This window comes from Prunus dulcis, chromosome 8 (assembly GCF_902201215.1).
Source record: "Prunus dulcis chromosome 8, ALMONDv2, whole genome shotgun sequence".
NCBI lineage: Eukaryota > Viridiplantae > Streptophyta > Magnoliopsida > Rosales > Rosaceae > Prunus > Prunus dulcis.
In genome coordinates this window covers 19657109-19673510 of record NC_047657.1, presented here as the reverse complement: position 1 = coordinate 19673510, position 16402 = coordinate 19657109, and the positions used below count along the sequence as shown (strand labels likewise).

The 16402-nt window shown below is 38.9% G+C and overlaps 3 protein-coding genes and 1 non-coding gene across 6 annotated transcripts; all 4 read right to left on the bottom strand.

The window, feature by feature from the left end:
• Nucleotides 1–1122: 1122 nt before the first annotated feature.
• On the bottom strand, nt 1123–7879 carry LOC117637986 (peroxisome biogenesis protein 6). Of its 2 annotated transcripts, none has more exons than XM_034373064.1 (16): nt 7309–7879; nt 6376–7008; nt 6008–6251; nt 5636–5777; nt 5105–5288; nt 4710–4892; nt 3740–4024; nt 3522–3593; nt 3133–3219; nt 2912–3034; nt 2679–2789; nt 2550–2588; nt 2335–2456; nt 2034–2178; nt 1557–1637; nt 1123–1422 (listed from the first exon to the last, which is right to left on the bottom strand). In XM_034373064.1, exons 1-16 carry the CDS (start codon nt 7576–7578, stop codon nt 1324–1326), a joined length of 2820 nt encoding a protein of 939 aa, XP_034228955.1. In that variant the 5' UTR covers nt 7579–7879; the 3' UTR covers nt 1123–1323. The 2 variants fall into 2 exon arrangements, with proteins under 2 accessions (XP_034228955.1, XP_034228956.1); XM_034373065.1 differs by having other exon boundaries at nt 1123–1429; nt 7309–7877.
• Nucleotides 7880–8542: 663 nt separating this feature from the next.
• On the bottom strand, nt 8543–8615 carry TRNAA-AGC. The gene has a single exon. It is a non-coding gene; the product is annotated as a tRNA-Ala (tRNA).
• A 221-nt stretch (nt 8616–8836) lies between these two features.
• Nucleotides 8837–10036, bottom strand: LOC117638685 (transcription termination factor MTERF15, mitochondrial-like). Its single transcript, XM_034373779.1, has one exon. It carries the CDS (start codon nt 10034–10036, stop codon nt 8837–8839), a length of 1200 nt encoding a protein of 399 aa, XP_034229670.1.
• A 334-nt stretch (nt 10037–10370) lies between these two features.
• Nucleotides 10371–15938, bottom strand: LOC117636618 (spermatogenesis-associated protein 20-like). 2 transcript variants are annotated; one of them, XM_034371205.1, is made up of 16 exons: nt 15487–15930; nt 15305–15377; nt 15170–15191; nt 14986–15064; nt 14775–14807; nt 14149–14297; nt 13883–14039; nt 13299–13539; nt 12843–13084; nt 12402–12665; nt 12185–12295; nt 11916–11948; nt 11595–11819; nt 11304–11507; nt 11036–11212; nt 10371–10920 (listed from the first exon to the last, which is right to left on the bottom strand). In XM_034371205.1, the coding sequence occupies exons 1-16, from the start codon at nt 15844–15846 to the stop codon at nt 10717–10719; spliced, it is 2574 nt and encodes an 857-aa protein (XP_034227096.1). In that variant the 5' UTR covers nt 15847–15930; the 3' UTR covers nt 10371–10716. The 2 variants fall into 2 exon arrangements, with proteins under 2 accessions (XP_034227096.1, XP_034227097.1); XM_034371206.1 differs by lacking the exon at nt 11916–11948 and having other exon boundaries at nt 15487–15938.
• Between the last annotated feature and the right edge of the window lie 464 nt (nt 15939–16402).

The window sequence follows — 16402 nt, the reverse complement described above, 5'->3', positions numbered from 1 at the left end:
GCACTCGTGGAAGTTGTGTTTTAAGATTTTTGGAAAGCGTTTTGGGGCGAGAACTCTCCATAGAGCCACTTGTCAGCTGGCGAATCCAACATGCTCTTTTATTTTACAAAATTGATTATTTACCCAAGTGTTTCACTTTCACCACATTGACAGTGACACCACCCACCCCCAAAAGAAAAAGAAAAAGAAAAAGAAAAAGAAAATTACTGTTTTCATTTCACCACAAAAAGAAAAGTAAATAATAAACAAAGAGGTACACGTGCATACATACATGCTGTGTTCCGAGGAGGAGAAGAAGTGCTGGTTGACCCTTGTTCTGGTTACATATTTTCTGGGACAAAAATGTCCCCACGCTCCCTTTATTTATGTGGTTCTGCTTGTGCTGTGTGTTTTTTAACCTTGTCGTGGAAAAGAATAATTCAATGCAATGCAAATCATGTGCAGACAAGATGCAGTTTTGAAGTTTGTAACCAACTTGAGTTTAGACAAATACATTATGCATATATTATGATCATATATCATTCCTGATTCATATCATATGTGACTCCTGTGATTCGTTCGTCCAGAGTCCAAACAGACAATATAACAGTTAACGTACACGAACCTATCTAGCTAAGCTACCTATAACAGAACAACAGATTTATGAACAATGATCCTGTTCCTGTTCCTGTTCCTGTTGGAATTAATTATTAAGGTAAACATAAATAAATCCAAAGGATGATATTATTATCAGTAACAAGTATTAATTAAAGGCATAAAGTTAAGCAACAGAAAATAGATAAGATCATTAACAGCAGCCAACAATTAATTATTTTTATTTTATTATTTTTATATTTTTGTGTGGATTCCTTATCTTAGTTAGGCAATAGAATTGTAGCACAGACAGCACGTGCCTGGCTGAGTAATCTGATAATCAAATCAATAATTATAATTGGGTCCTACACTACAGGGTTGGGTTGGGTTGGGTTGGGTTGGAGAAGGATGCCTTTCTTCTCTGTATAATAGTTGCAGGAGAAAGAAAGGTTTGGTTTTTGTTGGAATATACTCGTTGCTAATCATGAAAGAATATGCTTGGATTGGATTTGTGCCCTTTAAATTTCACTATCCAATGTCACTCAGATCAGATTGCAACAATATATTATTCATTTAATAGGATGAGATATCTTAAGAATTATGCAATGGGAATAGTAATACTCACTCTTTCTTTATTTTCTGTCTTATTTTATATTTTATTTTCCTTTTTCTCTCCAAGTACATACAGATATCATATACAGTTGATTATGCAACAAGTGGATCAAAATTTCAATTCCCCTCAGATTCATATTAATATGAGGGGGATTTACTTGGGAGCTCCTTCAAACTGATCTCGCAGCAACTCGTACTTCCTAAGCTCGGCCATGGAGAGAGAGGGAGAAAGCTCCCCTAACACCTAACACGTTAGGACAAGGCAGTCAGGCCATAATCTGGAAACAGGATTTAGACCAATGCTTTGTACTGTAAAACACACAACTATTCATAATTTCCCTCAAACGTAGTGGAGAAAACAATTGCCATACCTTGACAAAATCATCATACTCAACAATAACAGAGTCGGATTGGTCATCCAGGCACGAAGCATCTGAACCTGAACTCAAAGCCTACGCACGAAACCAACCGTCAGTCGATACAGGAGCATTCCTTATCTACCTAAGTATTATGACCAAAATTTCTACCTTGTGAATAATCAAGTGTCAATAAGAAAAGTCCAGGACATTGTTGAGAATACAAAGTCCTAAACTGGTTCGCTATGCTTTCTATCTCAGCATAAACTCAGTTTCTTAATTGTCTTTGGGTTGAATACTCCCAACTTTAACAGAAATAAAACATGTAATTTGCAGTGATAATCAGACTATACAGTCAACTACTATTAAGACCCCAAATCAATGCACTTCCGCTGTTAACTGTCATTTAACACCCCAAATAACAGATAACATGTACTAATAGTTTTAGTTTATCAGAACCAAACATCCAGTTTTTGGGTTGACTTGACTCACCTTGCGCTTTGCTGCATTAAACCAAGCGTCTGCACACAAGGCATACATGTCTGCACCAGTGAAGTTCGGGGGACATCTCTTTGCTATTGAGTAAAGTGGTACATCTTCATGTAGTTTAAACTTTCGGGTAAGTGCTTTGAGGACCCTAGAAGAGATGAAGAAATGCAAACAAGGTAAAAAAAAGTATCATCACACTAATGACATATGCATGATCTGTTTCTTTATTTTTGGAAGAGAGAATTTATTTACTCATGAAGTATGGATTATAAAAGAATGAAATCGAAATTACGAGAATACTAACCGCTCTCTGTAAGATGCATCAGAGTTAACTCCAACATAAAGCAGCTTATCAAATCGTCCAGGCCGTAGAAGAGCTGGGTCAATTAAATCTGGTCTGTTACTTGCTCCAATTATAAACAAGTCCTAAAATAAACAAAAAGAAACATGAGTTTAGTTTCTTTATCAGGACAATAGTATCAAAACGAAAAGGCAGGTATATTAAATAGAACAAATGACCTGTGTTGAATCGTTTAGGCCGTCAATCTCTGCCAGCATCTAGCAAAACAGAAAACTTGTCTCATTAAGAAAACATCATGGAACTAAAGAAAATATTCTGTGGAAGGCATAAAAAAAAGGAGACTTCACCTGAGAAACCACTCTGTCCATAACACCCCCAGAATCACCAGAGGCACCCCGTGCTGGAGCAAGAGAATCAAGTTCGTCAAAAAATATAACACATGGGCGTGCTGATCTGGCCTGCAAAATATGTGCAATTTCACTTATTGTGAGTTAAATTGGATGTTCTGAAATTAAAATATATAACCAATACCATAAGCTTCTTCCATTGAAGGGATACTGATCGTAGTGGAATGTTTTACCTTCTGGAAAATGTCTCTAACATTTTTTTCTGACTCTCCTATGTACATATTGATTAGTTCAGGTCCTTTTACACTGAGAAAGTTCAGGGAACACTCGGTTGCAACAGCTTTTGCCAATAAAGTCTGAGGTTTGAAGTAAGCAAAACAAAGGCGGTCAAAACCCATAAGGTAAGTGAGAGGGAAAACTGAGAAGTCCTCAAAACAGTTTGACAGTAACTTACTTTCCCAGTTCCGGGTGGCCCGTATAATAGAACACCGGAACGCTTCCGTAAACCAGATGAAAACAAGTCCTTGTGCAGAAGAGGTAACTACAAATACAACAAAAAATAACTGAGTACAATAAAAGAGCCTTCCAACTGCCAACTACTGGAATCTTGCTAATGGACAACAGGTAAAAAGGACATCGCTCTCTCTCTCTCTCTCTCTCTCTCTCTCTGCCAGAACTCTGGCCCTCTCAAATTCAGTGTCATTGCCTTTAAAGGAAGACGTGTTAAAATTAAAATTAAAAAAAAAAAAAGATTTGGAATTTAATAAAACATAAAAAGTGTTATGAGTTATATGTATCTAAAGATGAACATACAAAGGGCTTAGAGGTACAAAGAGAACCTACCTGAACAGTATCCAGAATTGATTTCTTCACATCCTCAAGACCGCCAACATCTTCCCATTTCACATTAGGGACCTATAGGAAAAATGACTTGAAAATTCCTTTTATATACATCATAAATGTTACATAAGATTACTAATTTCCTGCTTGCTGATTTTAGCAGTAAAGCTCTTTAGCAAGGATATAATATTGTAGAGAAGTTAGTCTTGTCTCTGAATTACCTTTGGAGTACCCAGGGCTGATGCATTCCTTTTCTTTGAGCGCTCCAATGCCTTAGTCAAGTTTTCTTTCCCCAGAACCTGAGGTGCAACTTCGGAGGACTTACCGTCCGGTTCCATTTCAGCTCTGAGAGATCCATCCGATTCCTCTGATTTAACGGTGTCAATTGGAACATTGCCTCTGGGAATCAAATTTGCACCAGCATCAGCAATCAAAGCATGAATATCTCTAGGCATGAAACCAGATGTCTGCCCAACTATATCCTTTATAAAATCCTCTGAACCAGTCTGCAAAAAACAACAATCTGATCCATCAAAGTCACCAGTTAAGATCAGAAAAAACTACAATTAATACCAAGTAGAGTATTCCTAAGTAGAAGATCTTATAACAACTTATCTGGACAAGATTAACTTCAGTTTCTATAAAGGGTATACGACTTGTTGCTTTATGGATTTCAAAATTCACATAAAGCTTTGAATTCAAAAGTGATACAGATAGATAGCTTTGACAATTGATAACACTGCCTCAGGAATTCAAATAAAGAAATGCTACCAAAGACACACTTGAGTAATCTCAATGCTTGGTGCACCCATGATAAGCTTTTCCCATGTAATAGAAGGTGATGAATCATCAATTGAACTAGTGGGGGCTGTTAGAATAAAAATATTGTTGGTCACATCCTAACAGTTAAAGCTTTGAGAAATAATGGGAAACCGAAAAATTACTCATGGAATTACAACAAGAGATCCTGAGTTTGAATCCCTGAAATTGGAACCCTCTCAACATAAGTTTCACAGTGTTGAGTTCTAGTGCTGGAGAGATGCTCACATGTGAGCGGAGTGTCAGAATCATAATTATTCACCTACATCCTAGTGTCTTAAGCTTTTAGGAATAGCTTATGCATCACGGTTATCTTTCTATAAAAAAACCACACACAAAAGGTACAGAGAAACAACACATCTGTTCACATACATTAGAAAGGAGTTCAGAGGCCGTTTGCAGGGACTGTGACACCATTTTAACCCTTTGTTCTTCAGTCAAAGGACCCATACTTATTTCATGGCTAAAGCAACGTCTAATAGTTGGTGGTAGACCTTCAGAACTGTCAGCAGCTGCAACTAACAGCACCCGATGCCTACCTATCTTCCCAGCATCCTGCACATGCTCCATTATATATTTGGTTATTACGATTAAAAATAACATACAAAAGAGTTAAAGATTAAGACACACACACATGCATAAGAAAGAGGGACAGGAGCACTAGAAGTTCATTATTCAACTACTGATCATTCGTGAGAATCAATATTACTAGGTTATCTAAGTATCCATAAACCAAGATATGTGGCACTAAAACATTTGCATCTTACCATATCACCATTCCATTTTCCTTCAGAATCAATATCTCCATCATCAGAAATTGGCTCAGTAAATTCCCTGATAAGTGATGCAACTTCATACGTGATGCCAACTTGATCATTGGGTGAACCTTCGTGGAAGGCCAAATTCCGGAAAACGTCAAAATGACGGAGAAGAAGTATTGTAGGCGAGTATCTGATAGAAAAATTGGCACAAGGAAAAAAAAAAGAGGGAACGATAAATAAGGAAAATAAAGTACAATAATATTAGTATATTTCCAGATGTAACTGAGATATTTCTCCCATCAAATGACAGAATGGTTGAGGGACAAAACAAGGATAGAATAGCATAGACCGGTTTCTCACATAAGTTGGAATAAATGATGTATAGATAATTAGTGAAACAGAATTAACAATAATAATAGTAACATAAACATTTAACAAGGATGCATAGAACTGTGGCTGACTTGTCAAGTATAAATAAGAGTACTACAGCAAAGTAACTAACAAATTTTGCGACAACTAAACACTTTACTGGTTCACCTTTGAGCTGTATTCAAGGTTTGAGCTAGTGCAATGGACATCTTTTTTTCAGATGATGCCACTAGATTATGACAACTATATTCAACTACATGGAGGCCCAATCGACGAGCAATATATCTAATAACCGTTCTCTTCCCACATCCTGCAGCAAGCACTGAATCAGTACCCAACAACACTACACACATGTGCACATGAAAAACATATCTTAACCAAAACAAGCAGTTTTTCGTAACCATCATTTTTCATAACTGGTAACAGGTTTAAAGAACATTGCATATGGTTACCAATTAGCAAACTTGTTAGAAACCTTGTCAACTTAAAAAATCAATGCCACCATCAAAATCAAACTGCAAAAGAAAAGACCAAACATACCTGCCAATCCGTACAATAGAACAGAAACTCTGAACTTTGAAGATAGTGCTGAGGGGCAGAGGGGTGGCATAAGTACGGAAGCCAATATTTTCACTGTGTCCCCTTGCAAAGGTGCAAAACCTTGTTGTCCAGCAATCAACAAATCTGGAGGAACAGAAGAAGAGACACTTCCTCCAAGCACGAGGGCCGTTTGAGAGCAATTAACTCGAAGAATGGGTTCGTCTGAAGGTTCCATAGCCACAACCTTGCAATATAAATTTACATTGTGATTGGACTTAGTACACTATAACATGTGTTGAGTATAAAAGTAACCAGAGAACAACATTGAGATTTCTTTTTTAATAGGAAGAACAATACATAGAAGTTACCTTGAAATAGATGTTGTCGCTTCCATCTTGCGATCTTTGGTTGCAAGGAATGCACATCATTGACTTGCAATTCCAATTTATACAAATGCTGAAAATATCACCTCTTGCTAGATACCTATCAACTCCAAAGTAGTTCTGTAATGCCAAATCTATCATTTCTTGACGATCTTCGTAATCAACGGAAGAATTTCCTTTAAGAGAGTCAAGTGTACCACATTCCGGTATCTTCACGAATGAAGCTCTCAAGTGTGAAGCATATCTCGGCAATTGAGGCTGAGGTTCCAACAGTAATCCAACTACGGAAGCCTCAATGCCTTTCCCACTCATCTCATCATCCACTCTAACTCCCAAATAAGATGCCAGAGTCTCTTCCCCTCTATGAACGAGTGATTTCAAGCACAATGTGTGCAAGTCAAGGTTAAATGCTAACAGAGGCGATATATAGGCAACTTCCCGGTTTAATGACATACGGTCATTTACAGGGAAAGTATAAGATGGCAAAATAAGCATTGTGTGAGAAACTTGGGACAAGGATGGTTCAACGTCTGCGGCGCAGTCGTGGCTGTTCGGAGGATCCAGAACAATGGCCTGAGCAGTTCTTTGTATGTTTGTCTCGACATTCTTTACAACCACCTTGTGTATTGAAAATCCAGCCAAACCAGAGAAAGAAAAAAACATAGAATATTTGGTATCAGTTACTAGCTCATAGTTTGCATTATAATCTCAAGGCCAAATATTCTAAAGCAATTAACGAAATTCAGTTGTGTTAAAAAAGCAAAAAATGGATAACTTAAGTCTTTAATTGCGTAATTTAATTTGAGTTAAAGTGAAAATTCTTGTCCCTTCAGTCATTTTCCCGGCAACCAAACAAAAGCAGGAAACTTTAAGGGAAAGGAAAACACAGAGTATATGAATGAGCATCGGAATAAGTACCAGCGAGCCTGAGGTGATGGAGAGCCTTTTGAGGACAGAAGTGGAAAGCCCGACCAAAGCAGAGTCGTCGAAAGAAGCCAATTTGGGGCTTGAAATAGCCGTTTTGTCCTTAGAAATTCGGAGAATTCCAGGCGGCAACTGCAAGCTAGTCGACGCGTCATCGACATCGTCGACTCGGTGGTCTTCACTCGGTCGCGACAAACTCAGTACGGAATTGATTAGCGCTTTGGTGGAAGTGAGTACCAGAGGCTTCCTCCTCCTCCCCACCATTATAGAAGGGAATTCTATGCAGACAAATATTTACATATTATACACACAGAGAGTGCGAGAGAAGAGATGAGACTGACTGAAATGTAAATAGCACAAATCGATGAAGGAGCTTATTGCAAGTTGGTCTGCCTTCTGCTTCTGCAACGGCTTCAATTCAACGAACGTAAGCAGTGTTTTTGGGCTAGAATCTGGATGGACGGACTTGCAACTTGGGCTTGTACGAATACTACTAAACTCTTGGGTCCAACACAAATCTTGAAAGAATGTGTGAGTCAAACCCCACGCATGTCTGGTACTTTTGAAAAACTTCATGTTGTACTTTCGAATGAAAAAATTGTAACACCCTAAATCAGAACTGCTTAATGAGGTTTTTTTTCGTCTCCAAAATAGGCTCTCGAAGTGTTTTGGTATTAAGACACATAAATACACATAAATACACATAAATATCTAACCTCCAATCGGTTGGTGAAAGAAAATCGAAAACTAAACAACATGGTTCAAGATTTGAAAGGTTGGTAGTTTTTTCAAACGTAAATGTTTGTTTTGTTTTCAAACTATACAAAAAGTTATGGCAAGAGGAGATCTATCTGCAAAAGATGAAATTGCAGACTCTGACTTTGTCGAGGTGACCAGGTAGTTTCTCGTGATGGCTAAAAAGAGCAATTGTAGAAAGAATCCATAGCCATGATCACCTAAGAATTTCAACTACATAATTACAGTATTGATCAGTTGAGCACAATACTTTCATCGTTTCCATTAATTTCGTATCCTTTTTGTATATCAGTGACTTGACTTGCAATTCCAATTGAGCCCGACATACAATCTTGAAATCAGAACTTTGTGTATGTAATAAAAATTCCAGGGAAATTAGCAAAGAGAAAAGAAAAAAAAAAATTTCCATGTAAAGCTGCGTGGTTTTCAAGCCAATAGAAAACCACACGCGAAAAACAGAGAGGAAGAAATATGGAGATGCGGGGTATCGATCCCCGTACCTCTCGCATGCTAAGCGAGCGCTCTACCATCTGAGCTACATCCCCACGCTTGTCTGAAGTGTCACCGTTATTATATTTATTTGTTTGAGATTGACGCCCCTATGTAGAACAAAATGGAAGTTTCACCATTTTACTTCGCCGTTGATGACAAGCTCAATGACAATGAAAAACTATAATTATAACACTAAAATCAAATTAGTTGTTAAAGAGAAACGCTAAATTTGTTTTCTTGATTGATGATGAATCTTGATTTGAAACTATTACAATCAATCATATATGTCGTGGATATCCACTTTCCCTTGGTACACATTGGACAACTGAGGTACTTGGTCGAGATATCTGATCACAAACCTCTCCAAGAAGGGCTTCTCCGCAGGACAAAGCACACTGGCCAAACTCAAATTTTCTTCAACCATCAATCCTTTCGAAAACAGAACTTTTACAACCGAACACCTTGGGATGATTCTCCTCTCCAAACTCAAACTCACGACCGTTGGATATTTTGCAATGCTTGCTGAGGGCCATCCCATCTTGTTTACCAAGAATTCCATTGTTTTCATGATCTTCTTCTCTGACTTGGTCATGCACAAAGGGTTCAATTTGAAAGCAGAGAGAATGTCATCCTCAGACCAACCCCACTTCCTATAAGCCTCTGAATTTCTGCTCCATATTGTCTTCTTCCCAGACAATACGCGTATGGCAGACACAAAGCTCGATTTCATTGGCTCAAATCCCAGTTCTTTGACCTCGCCCACAATCTCACTGAACAACTCATGCTTTTTCATCAAGATATTCGGAGAATGAGCTAGCAACAGAGCAATGCCAGAGGAGGGCATTCCCAATTCTCTCAACAGCTCAATATTGGGCACGACGTTCTTGGATAGATTTTCCAGGAAAATCCATGGCTTGTTCTTCAAAACCTTCATGACCTTGTCCTCAGAGAGCAGCAAGCTCTTGAGATAGTTATAAGCGGGTATAATCTGGTTTTGCAAGCTTATCTTCAAAAGGGCCGGATCATAACTCAGAGTTCGGGCAAGATCCATCCTTGATATCCCTGTGGAGCAGAAAAACTCAAGCTTGGGCAGAAGGGTTTTCTCGGCATCGGCCATGAGAACTAGTGGGTGTCTCTTTACAAGCTTTGAGATGTCGGCGTTGGAGAATTCATGGTTTCTCAAAAGGGCCAGAACGGCGTCTGCTTTCTCTAAAGATCGCAGCTTTACCTTCTGGGCTACTTGTATGGCTGATTCCGGCGACAACCCACATGAGTTTACGAGGTAAGAGACTGTATAATCATCTTGCTCTGCTGAGATTTTGGTCGTGACGGGTCTGCAGAATGATAGATTTTGAAGAGGAAAGTGTGAATCTGCTACGGCAAACCTTTCGACTGCGAGCAGGTTTTTGCAAGATAAACAAGAGAATATTGGGTGTGCGGATCTGAGGCTCTTGAGAATGTAGAGCGCTGCCATGCTTTGGATGAATTGATGAATGAAGATGATCGATTTTGATGTTTTATTCAAGTCACTCTCTAGGGTTTCGTCGTTATCAAACTGAAAGCTATCGGTAGAGCATTAGGCATAAGCTGGGCGCTTTTGCGAGGCCCAGAAGGACAGGTCACAGGTTAAGCCTTCTCCTACAATGTTAGACACGAAAACTAGTTTTAAGACAAATTTCTTTTAATTCTAATATATTTTTAGAGTTCCTGCATTATCACTTATACCAAAGTAAGTAAAAAACAAGCAAATCCTTGACTTAACAGGCAAGATAAAAGCTCTGCTTAAGTATTAATGTGGTAGTCCGATGAGCATTGCAACTTTTTTTCCTTTCTTTGATAAATAGAGCTAAGAAAATTTTGCATTTTACACAACTTATTCTATAAACTTCAACTTTCCTCCTCACCTATTCACAATCACAATATTCAACCGTGACCACAGACCAACAAAACCAAAAGATAAAAAAATAAATAAGTTCAAACACCATCTTGGATCTTCCTTCCACGCCCTACACACCCACACCCATTAGTATCGAGCAACATGACAGAATCTGTCTCGACTACATATGAACATACTACTGCACTGTCCCAAATGGGACGAAAGTCATGCTAAATACATTAAAAGTATCCTTCGTTGATATCCTACTCCAATTACATTCATGCAGATGAGGATGATTGCTGGGAGAGCAAAGCCACGAGGGATCTGGGGTCATTTACAGGAGCACTGCAAGCAAAGTTTTGGCACACAAGAGCAACCACTTTGTCGGCAGCAAAATGATTCTTTGCCATGAGGGCGATGTTGCTATTGTTGCCCTCCCAAAATTGCAACTCTTCGGAATTAGTTGGATCCATGTGAATAACCTGCCATTTGGTTGCATCATGAAAGTAATATTATTTTTGGAAATCGCAAGAGACTTGGATACAAGAGTATGAAAAGATGAACTTGTGAATTCAGACATAAAAACCCCAAACTCACTGTTTTGTTGATGTCATATGATGCATGAGCAGCGGCAAGCATGTTCTCAAACTCTACAGAATGCTTATGGCCAACCAAGACAACTTGCTTTCGGGAAGGAACAGTGAGCATGTCTGCTGCACAACACATTAAAGGTACCGCCATAGCCATGTCTTTTAATCTTGTCTCGAAAACTGCCTGATGAAGCAGAGAATAAGCAAGTGAGCAGCAGATGAGACATTCCCCAGATAACTTATAAAAACTTAATTTTTGGTTAAGCAACTCGAACCAGAACATGCTCTGCATCCCTCCTGTAATGATCAGACCTGTTGCCAGCTACCATGGATGCCAATCTTACAAGATTGATCACAGAAACTGAGTTTCCAGAGGGCTCTGCCCCATCATGATCTTCCTTCACACGAAGGAGAATATTGGGGTCTTCTCCTGGTGTATTAAAATATCCACCTCCCTCTCTATCAAGAAATAATTCATCCTGGAAAAATCTCAAGTAAACTAGCATCAAAACAAAGAACAAAGTGGAAAGCTACACAACTTGGAAATGGCAGATATCAGTTCTTGCCTGGGTGTCTTGCAGCTCAGTTGCCCAAACTAGCCAGTTGGTTTGACCACCAAATTCGTAAAGATCCAACAACCCCGAAATAAGAAATGCATAATCATCTAGAAACCCAGGCGCTTTAGATGGGCCATTCCTAAAGCTGTGTTGTAGTTGATGTGTTTGCTCATTGTAAAGGTGTCTCCTGATAAAAGATGCAGCCCTGTCTGCAACTTGAATGTACTCCTTTGGCTGATAATTTTGGATGTAATAAATCACAATGGTCAGTAAAATATGAATAATGGAAATTAATTAATAAATTGTATGTGCCACATACAACATTGTCACCTCCTGTGTCAAATCATTAAACCGAACAGCTGCCTATCCGATGAACAAACGGTTATGAGTACAAGACCACTCAATCCACTATGGTATTAAAGCTTTCAGAGCACAAGCCTATTCGTGGAGGAATTTAAAATGTCTCCCACAGTCAACATGACAGCCACAACTACAGAACCTTCTCCTCCACAACTCAAGCTACTTGGAAAAGGATAAGAAAAAACAGTACACAAATCGTAAGCTACCCACAGATGAACTCAAAGATGGTATAAACTTACATCAGAGCCGACAACAGGAAAGTTGAATTTGATCCCCTCAGGTTCATTCTTGAGAATTTTAGAAGCCCTTGCAAAAGCTGAGATAGCCAGTCCATTCCATGAAACAATTACCTAGAAGGAACCTAATCTATCAAATTGTGCTTGAAATAAGAGAAAAACCAAAACTGTATGAGGTTGTTTCTTCCATAATCTTATTCATTGTGTAAAGAGAGAACACCTTATCATCCAAATGTGGTCTTGGTCGAGTACACCTTACTTCAAAAAGCTTTTGCCTGCTCTGGCCCAGAATATCAAGGTATTTCTCAACAGGTATTGCAAATTTTGATGCCATTTCAGAAGAGTCTTTTCTCTCAATGAATACATTTTTTCCCTTGAATTCATTGTGAGGATCACTCATTGCAGAAAGGTCGCAGTTCCCTGAAGGTTTTATATAATAGTGGCTCTTAAAAAGAGTTGCATCCTTTCCTAGAATGTCTTCAACCTAGTGGAAATAACCAGTTTAACATTAGGGGAGACAAAGAATAGAGTAACTAATGACCATAAAATGTTGCTGATATCTGATACTTAGTGTTCTCTACTTCAAGATCTACAGGGAACTTGAAAAATTAGAATTAACACCAATCAAATGAGTCAATTTAAGGTTGAGACACTGAGAAACCTCTTGACTAGTCCAAACATAGAAGGCTCCTTCCTTTTTTCTTGTCGCACCTTCAGATTCAGCACTGTCAGCATCTTCTGCTGAATATATTTCACCTTCCGGTCCAATCATCTCTCTCCGTAGATAATCAAGAATATCCCGAGCAATATATGAATAGAAGACATCTTTGGTAATAGAAAAGGCATCTAAATAAACATTGGCAAGCTGCCCCTGATCATACAGCATCTTCTCAAAGTGGGGGACTGCAATAAAACACTACTGCTTCAACAATTTGTTGCAGAAACAACCAAGAAAAAGAAAGAGGAGAGGAGTTGGGGCCGGCGCATGGTAGCTATAAAGTGTATAATGGTATAAGACATAGGCATTTGACTGAATAAACAGTTCACTATATGAGGACATCTTATCAGTTAATAAACACCGACTATTGACAGAAAAGACTTCTTAAGAAAAACTGACCATGCCAGCACTCATCAACGCTATATCTGTGGAAGCCACCTCCAATATGATCGTGGACACCCCCTCTTGCCATGCATTGCAAGGTAAAGAAAACCATTTCCCGACCTTCTTTTGCCTCACCTAACTTTCCAGCTTCCTCTAACTTTTTTGAGTAATAAAGCATGAGCTGAACCTCAACTGGTCTAGGAAACTTTGGGGCAGATCCAAACCCACCAAACTTTGAATCATAGCTTCCAGAAAGCTATAAACACATTGAAGCAGGAGGATCAGGATAAACAAATATATATCTCGATCAAGCATCAACAGCCACAAACCAATGCAAATACATAATAGCTATGTTCTCTTGCAACTAGAGAACCAGCAATGTTTGAGTTATGTTTTGACCCCAAATTTTCAATGCATGCTTCTATTCTGAAAAGTAGTGACGTTTTTTTTTTCTCCTTCTGGAATGACCTTATTTAAAAGAAAAAATAAAGGAAGGAGGGAGGGTTAGCAGACTGTTTACTCGCAACACAAAAAACTCAAAAGTAGGTATACCATGGACGAGATAAACATAGGAAAGTTCCCAATGTAAAGATACATACTTGCTCAGCACATAGACGCAATGCATGTTGTGGAAGCCCATCCGGCAACTTATTAGAACTCGCACTTGCTGACAATGCTTCTGATAGCTGTTCAATTGCAAATGCTCCACTTTTAACAAGCATATCCCTCTTACTATCCCAAGCTTCTTTCACCTTTCTGAAACAGAAGATACAATAAAATGAGAGTGGAGGCCAAAATAAACAATAGCAATAAGTGTGCAGGTAACATGCAGAGTCCAACTCAACAGAGACCACCGTCTCCTCACCTAAGAATAGTCTTAAATCCTGGTCTTCCAAACTTATCATCTGGGGGAAAGTAAGTTCCACCCATCAAAGGTTTCAAATCAGGTGAAAGAAAGACACTCAGCGGCCAACCTCCACCACCATACAGAGCCTGTACATAGGTCATGTATACCTGTAAGAATGAAGAAAACAACAAAGAAAGAGTTCTTAGCACATCATGATACCAGTATAACTGGTGAAAATTTATTGTTCTATTTTTAAAAAAGTACTTATTTCCAAACTAGAAACACTGATGCCAAAAATGTATGCGCTGGATTCAAATGCATACTCAACATTTTTTTCTTCTTCTTTAGATTTGGGATAGGAAAGATTTCAACCCAAAACAAAGTCTAGCCCAATGTATTACCTTAATAAAACATCTCTACCTGTAAGTAAATACAGGATTCAGAAGCGCTTTACTAAGGTACTAAACCTCACAGAGGTCACCTTCAATATAGTTGAACAAATAGCATAACAACTTGAGACATAAAGAAACTAAAAGTGAAAAGACGGCAGGTCATATGTTAGACAGCTTTGGAAAGCCTGGCTAATAACTTTTCTTCGAAGTAACGATGGTAACTTCAAAGGTTTATTACTTTGTACCATTCACCTTATCTACATCTGGTCTTTCCTCCCGATCCACCTGCAGTATTGATACGTTAGATAAATTTAACACAGAATGACAAAACCAAAAATAAGGTTTTAAAAAAATGTTCATTTTTTTCTTTCCGAAAACTGATATAACTAAAATATTAGAAAGAGGAAATTGAACTCACGAACTACAGAACGTACATCCTGTGAGGCTAACAAATTAGACTCACCTTGATACTAACAAACCAATCATTCAGCAATTTGGCAACCCCTTCATCCTCAAAAGACTCGACCTCCATAACATGGCACCTTATTGACAGTTAAACACCAACTAGTTAGTTCATCTCATTCAATTATCACCTTGATATTAACCAGAAAATTAATCAACCTTCAAGATTGGATGAGAAATCTCACCAATGACATGTGCTGTATCCGACTTTGCATATACAATCAACGCATTTGCAATGAGCAATCGATCATATGAATCACATATCAGTTGACTACCAAAGAAAACAAAACATGGGTAGTTTAACGCTAGAATAAAATTACTTGATACGAAGATGGGCACATCTCTCTTCCGAGCTTCGGCGAAAGCTTCTTCACCCCATGGATACCAATCAACCTAGTTAAAGTAGTCAACTTGCCCCAGTCAGGTCACAGAGCAAATCAAGAAAAAACTAAAATTAACTAAAGCGAGGCGATTCAGAGAGAATTGAGAATCAAACACACACCGGGTTGTGGGCATGTTGAAGAAGATACGGACTGTGCTCAGCAGCGAGGCGGTTGGTGTGCTTGTGAGACTGCGAAGCTGGGTTGGAAGTCTGTTCAGCCATGGCGAGAAGCTTGGAAGCGTAAACGGGTCGACGGAAAATGAGGGAGGAAAGTGCGGGAAAATGGGCAGGGGAAATATGTTGGGTTGTTGTTGAGGAAGGCAATAGTTTGGTTGGGTGAGAGAGGAAGCGATGGAGAGAGGAAGAGAAGGCAAGCCTTTTCAGCATAGAATTGTGAAGAAGCAGAGAAGAAGAAGAGAAGCTTGGCGGTGGGGATGATGACGGTTTAAAAAGAGGAATTGCTGAAGGTGGTGGTGCCATGTGTGGAGAGAGGTGAGGAGGAGGCAGAGAGGGCCATGTGGAGCTTGGGCTTGTTTGACGGGTGGAGCATAGCAGAGTTAACTGTTGCACGAATGAACTGGTGGCCCAGCTTTCATGCCTCTGGATTGTGGTAAGTGGAAGTGGTAACTAATATTAGTAACACTTAATTATGTTTTTTATTTATTTACAACAGACTAATACCCTCACAAAGCTATACCATTGCGACAAATATATATTATCAATCGAATCAGAGACATACTCCAAAGACAAATACCACTAATTAGTCAGTTAATTTTGTTCACTACGCTTAATCCACCCTCAATTATATCTCAAAAGAAGACAAAATATATATACACAAAAAACCACCGGTTATTGCAATTTCCACGTCAGCATGATGACCCATTCAGGATTCTACGTGGGCTCTACCTCGAAGACAATCCCGCGACACGAGTTCACCTGAGCAACAAGAGAAGTGAAAACAAGAATTGGGCCCATCCAGCAGGAGGGCATGGAAGGAACTTCGGTTCGTAAAGGCTTGGGCCATACGCAAACCCAG

Excerpts from the sequence above, each read along its gene's own strand:
- LOC117637986 (XM_034373064.1), bottom strand. The coding sequence starts at position 7,578 with ATGGTGGGGAGGAGGAGGAAGCCTCTGGTACTCACTTCCACCAAAGCG. Across the intron at positions 3,594-3,739 it reads CAGCCCTGGGTACTCCAAAG|GTCCCTAATGTGAAATGGGA; the intron begins GTAATTCAGAGA and ends TTTTTCCTATAG. Across the intron at positions 3,220-3,521 it reads CAATTCTGGATACTGTTCAG|TTACCTCTTCTGCACAAGGA; the intron begins GTAGGTTCTCTT and ends TTGTATTTGTAG.
- LOC117638685 (XM_034373779.1), bottom strand. The coding sequence starts at position 10,036 with ATGGCAGCGCTCTACATTCTCAAGAGCCTCAGATCCGCACACCCAATA.
- LOC117636618 (XM_034371205.1), bottom strand. The coding sequence starts at position 15,846 with ATGGCACCACCACCTTCAGCAATTCCTCTTTTTAAACCGTCATCATCC. Across the intron at positions 11,820-11,915 it reads TTAATGATTTGACACAGGAG|CCAAAGGAGTACATTCAAGT; the intron begins GTGACAATGTTG and ends CAAAATTATCAG. Across the intron at positions 11,213-11,303 it reads GGGATGCAGAGCATGTTCTG|GCAGTTTTCGAGACAAGATT; the intron begins GTTCGAGTTGCT and ends CTGCTTCATCAG.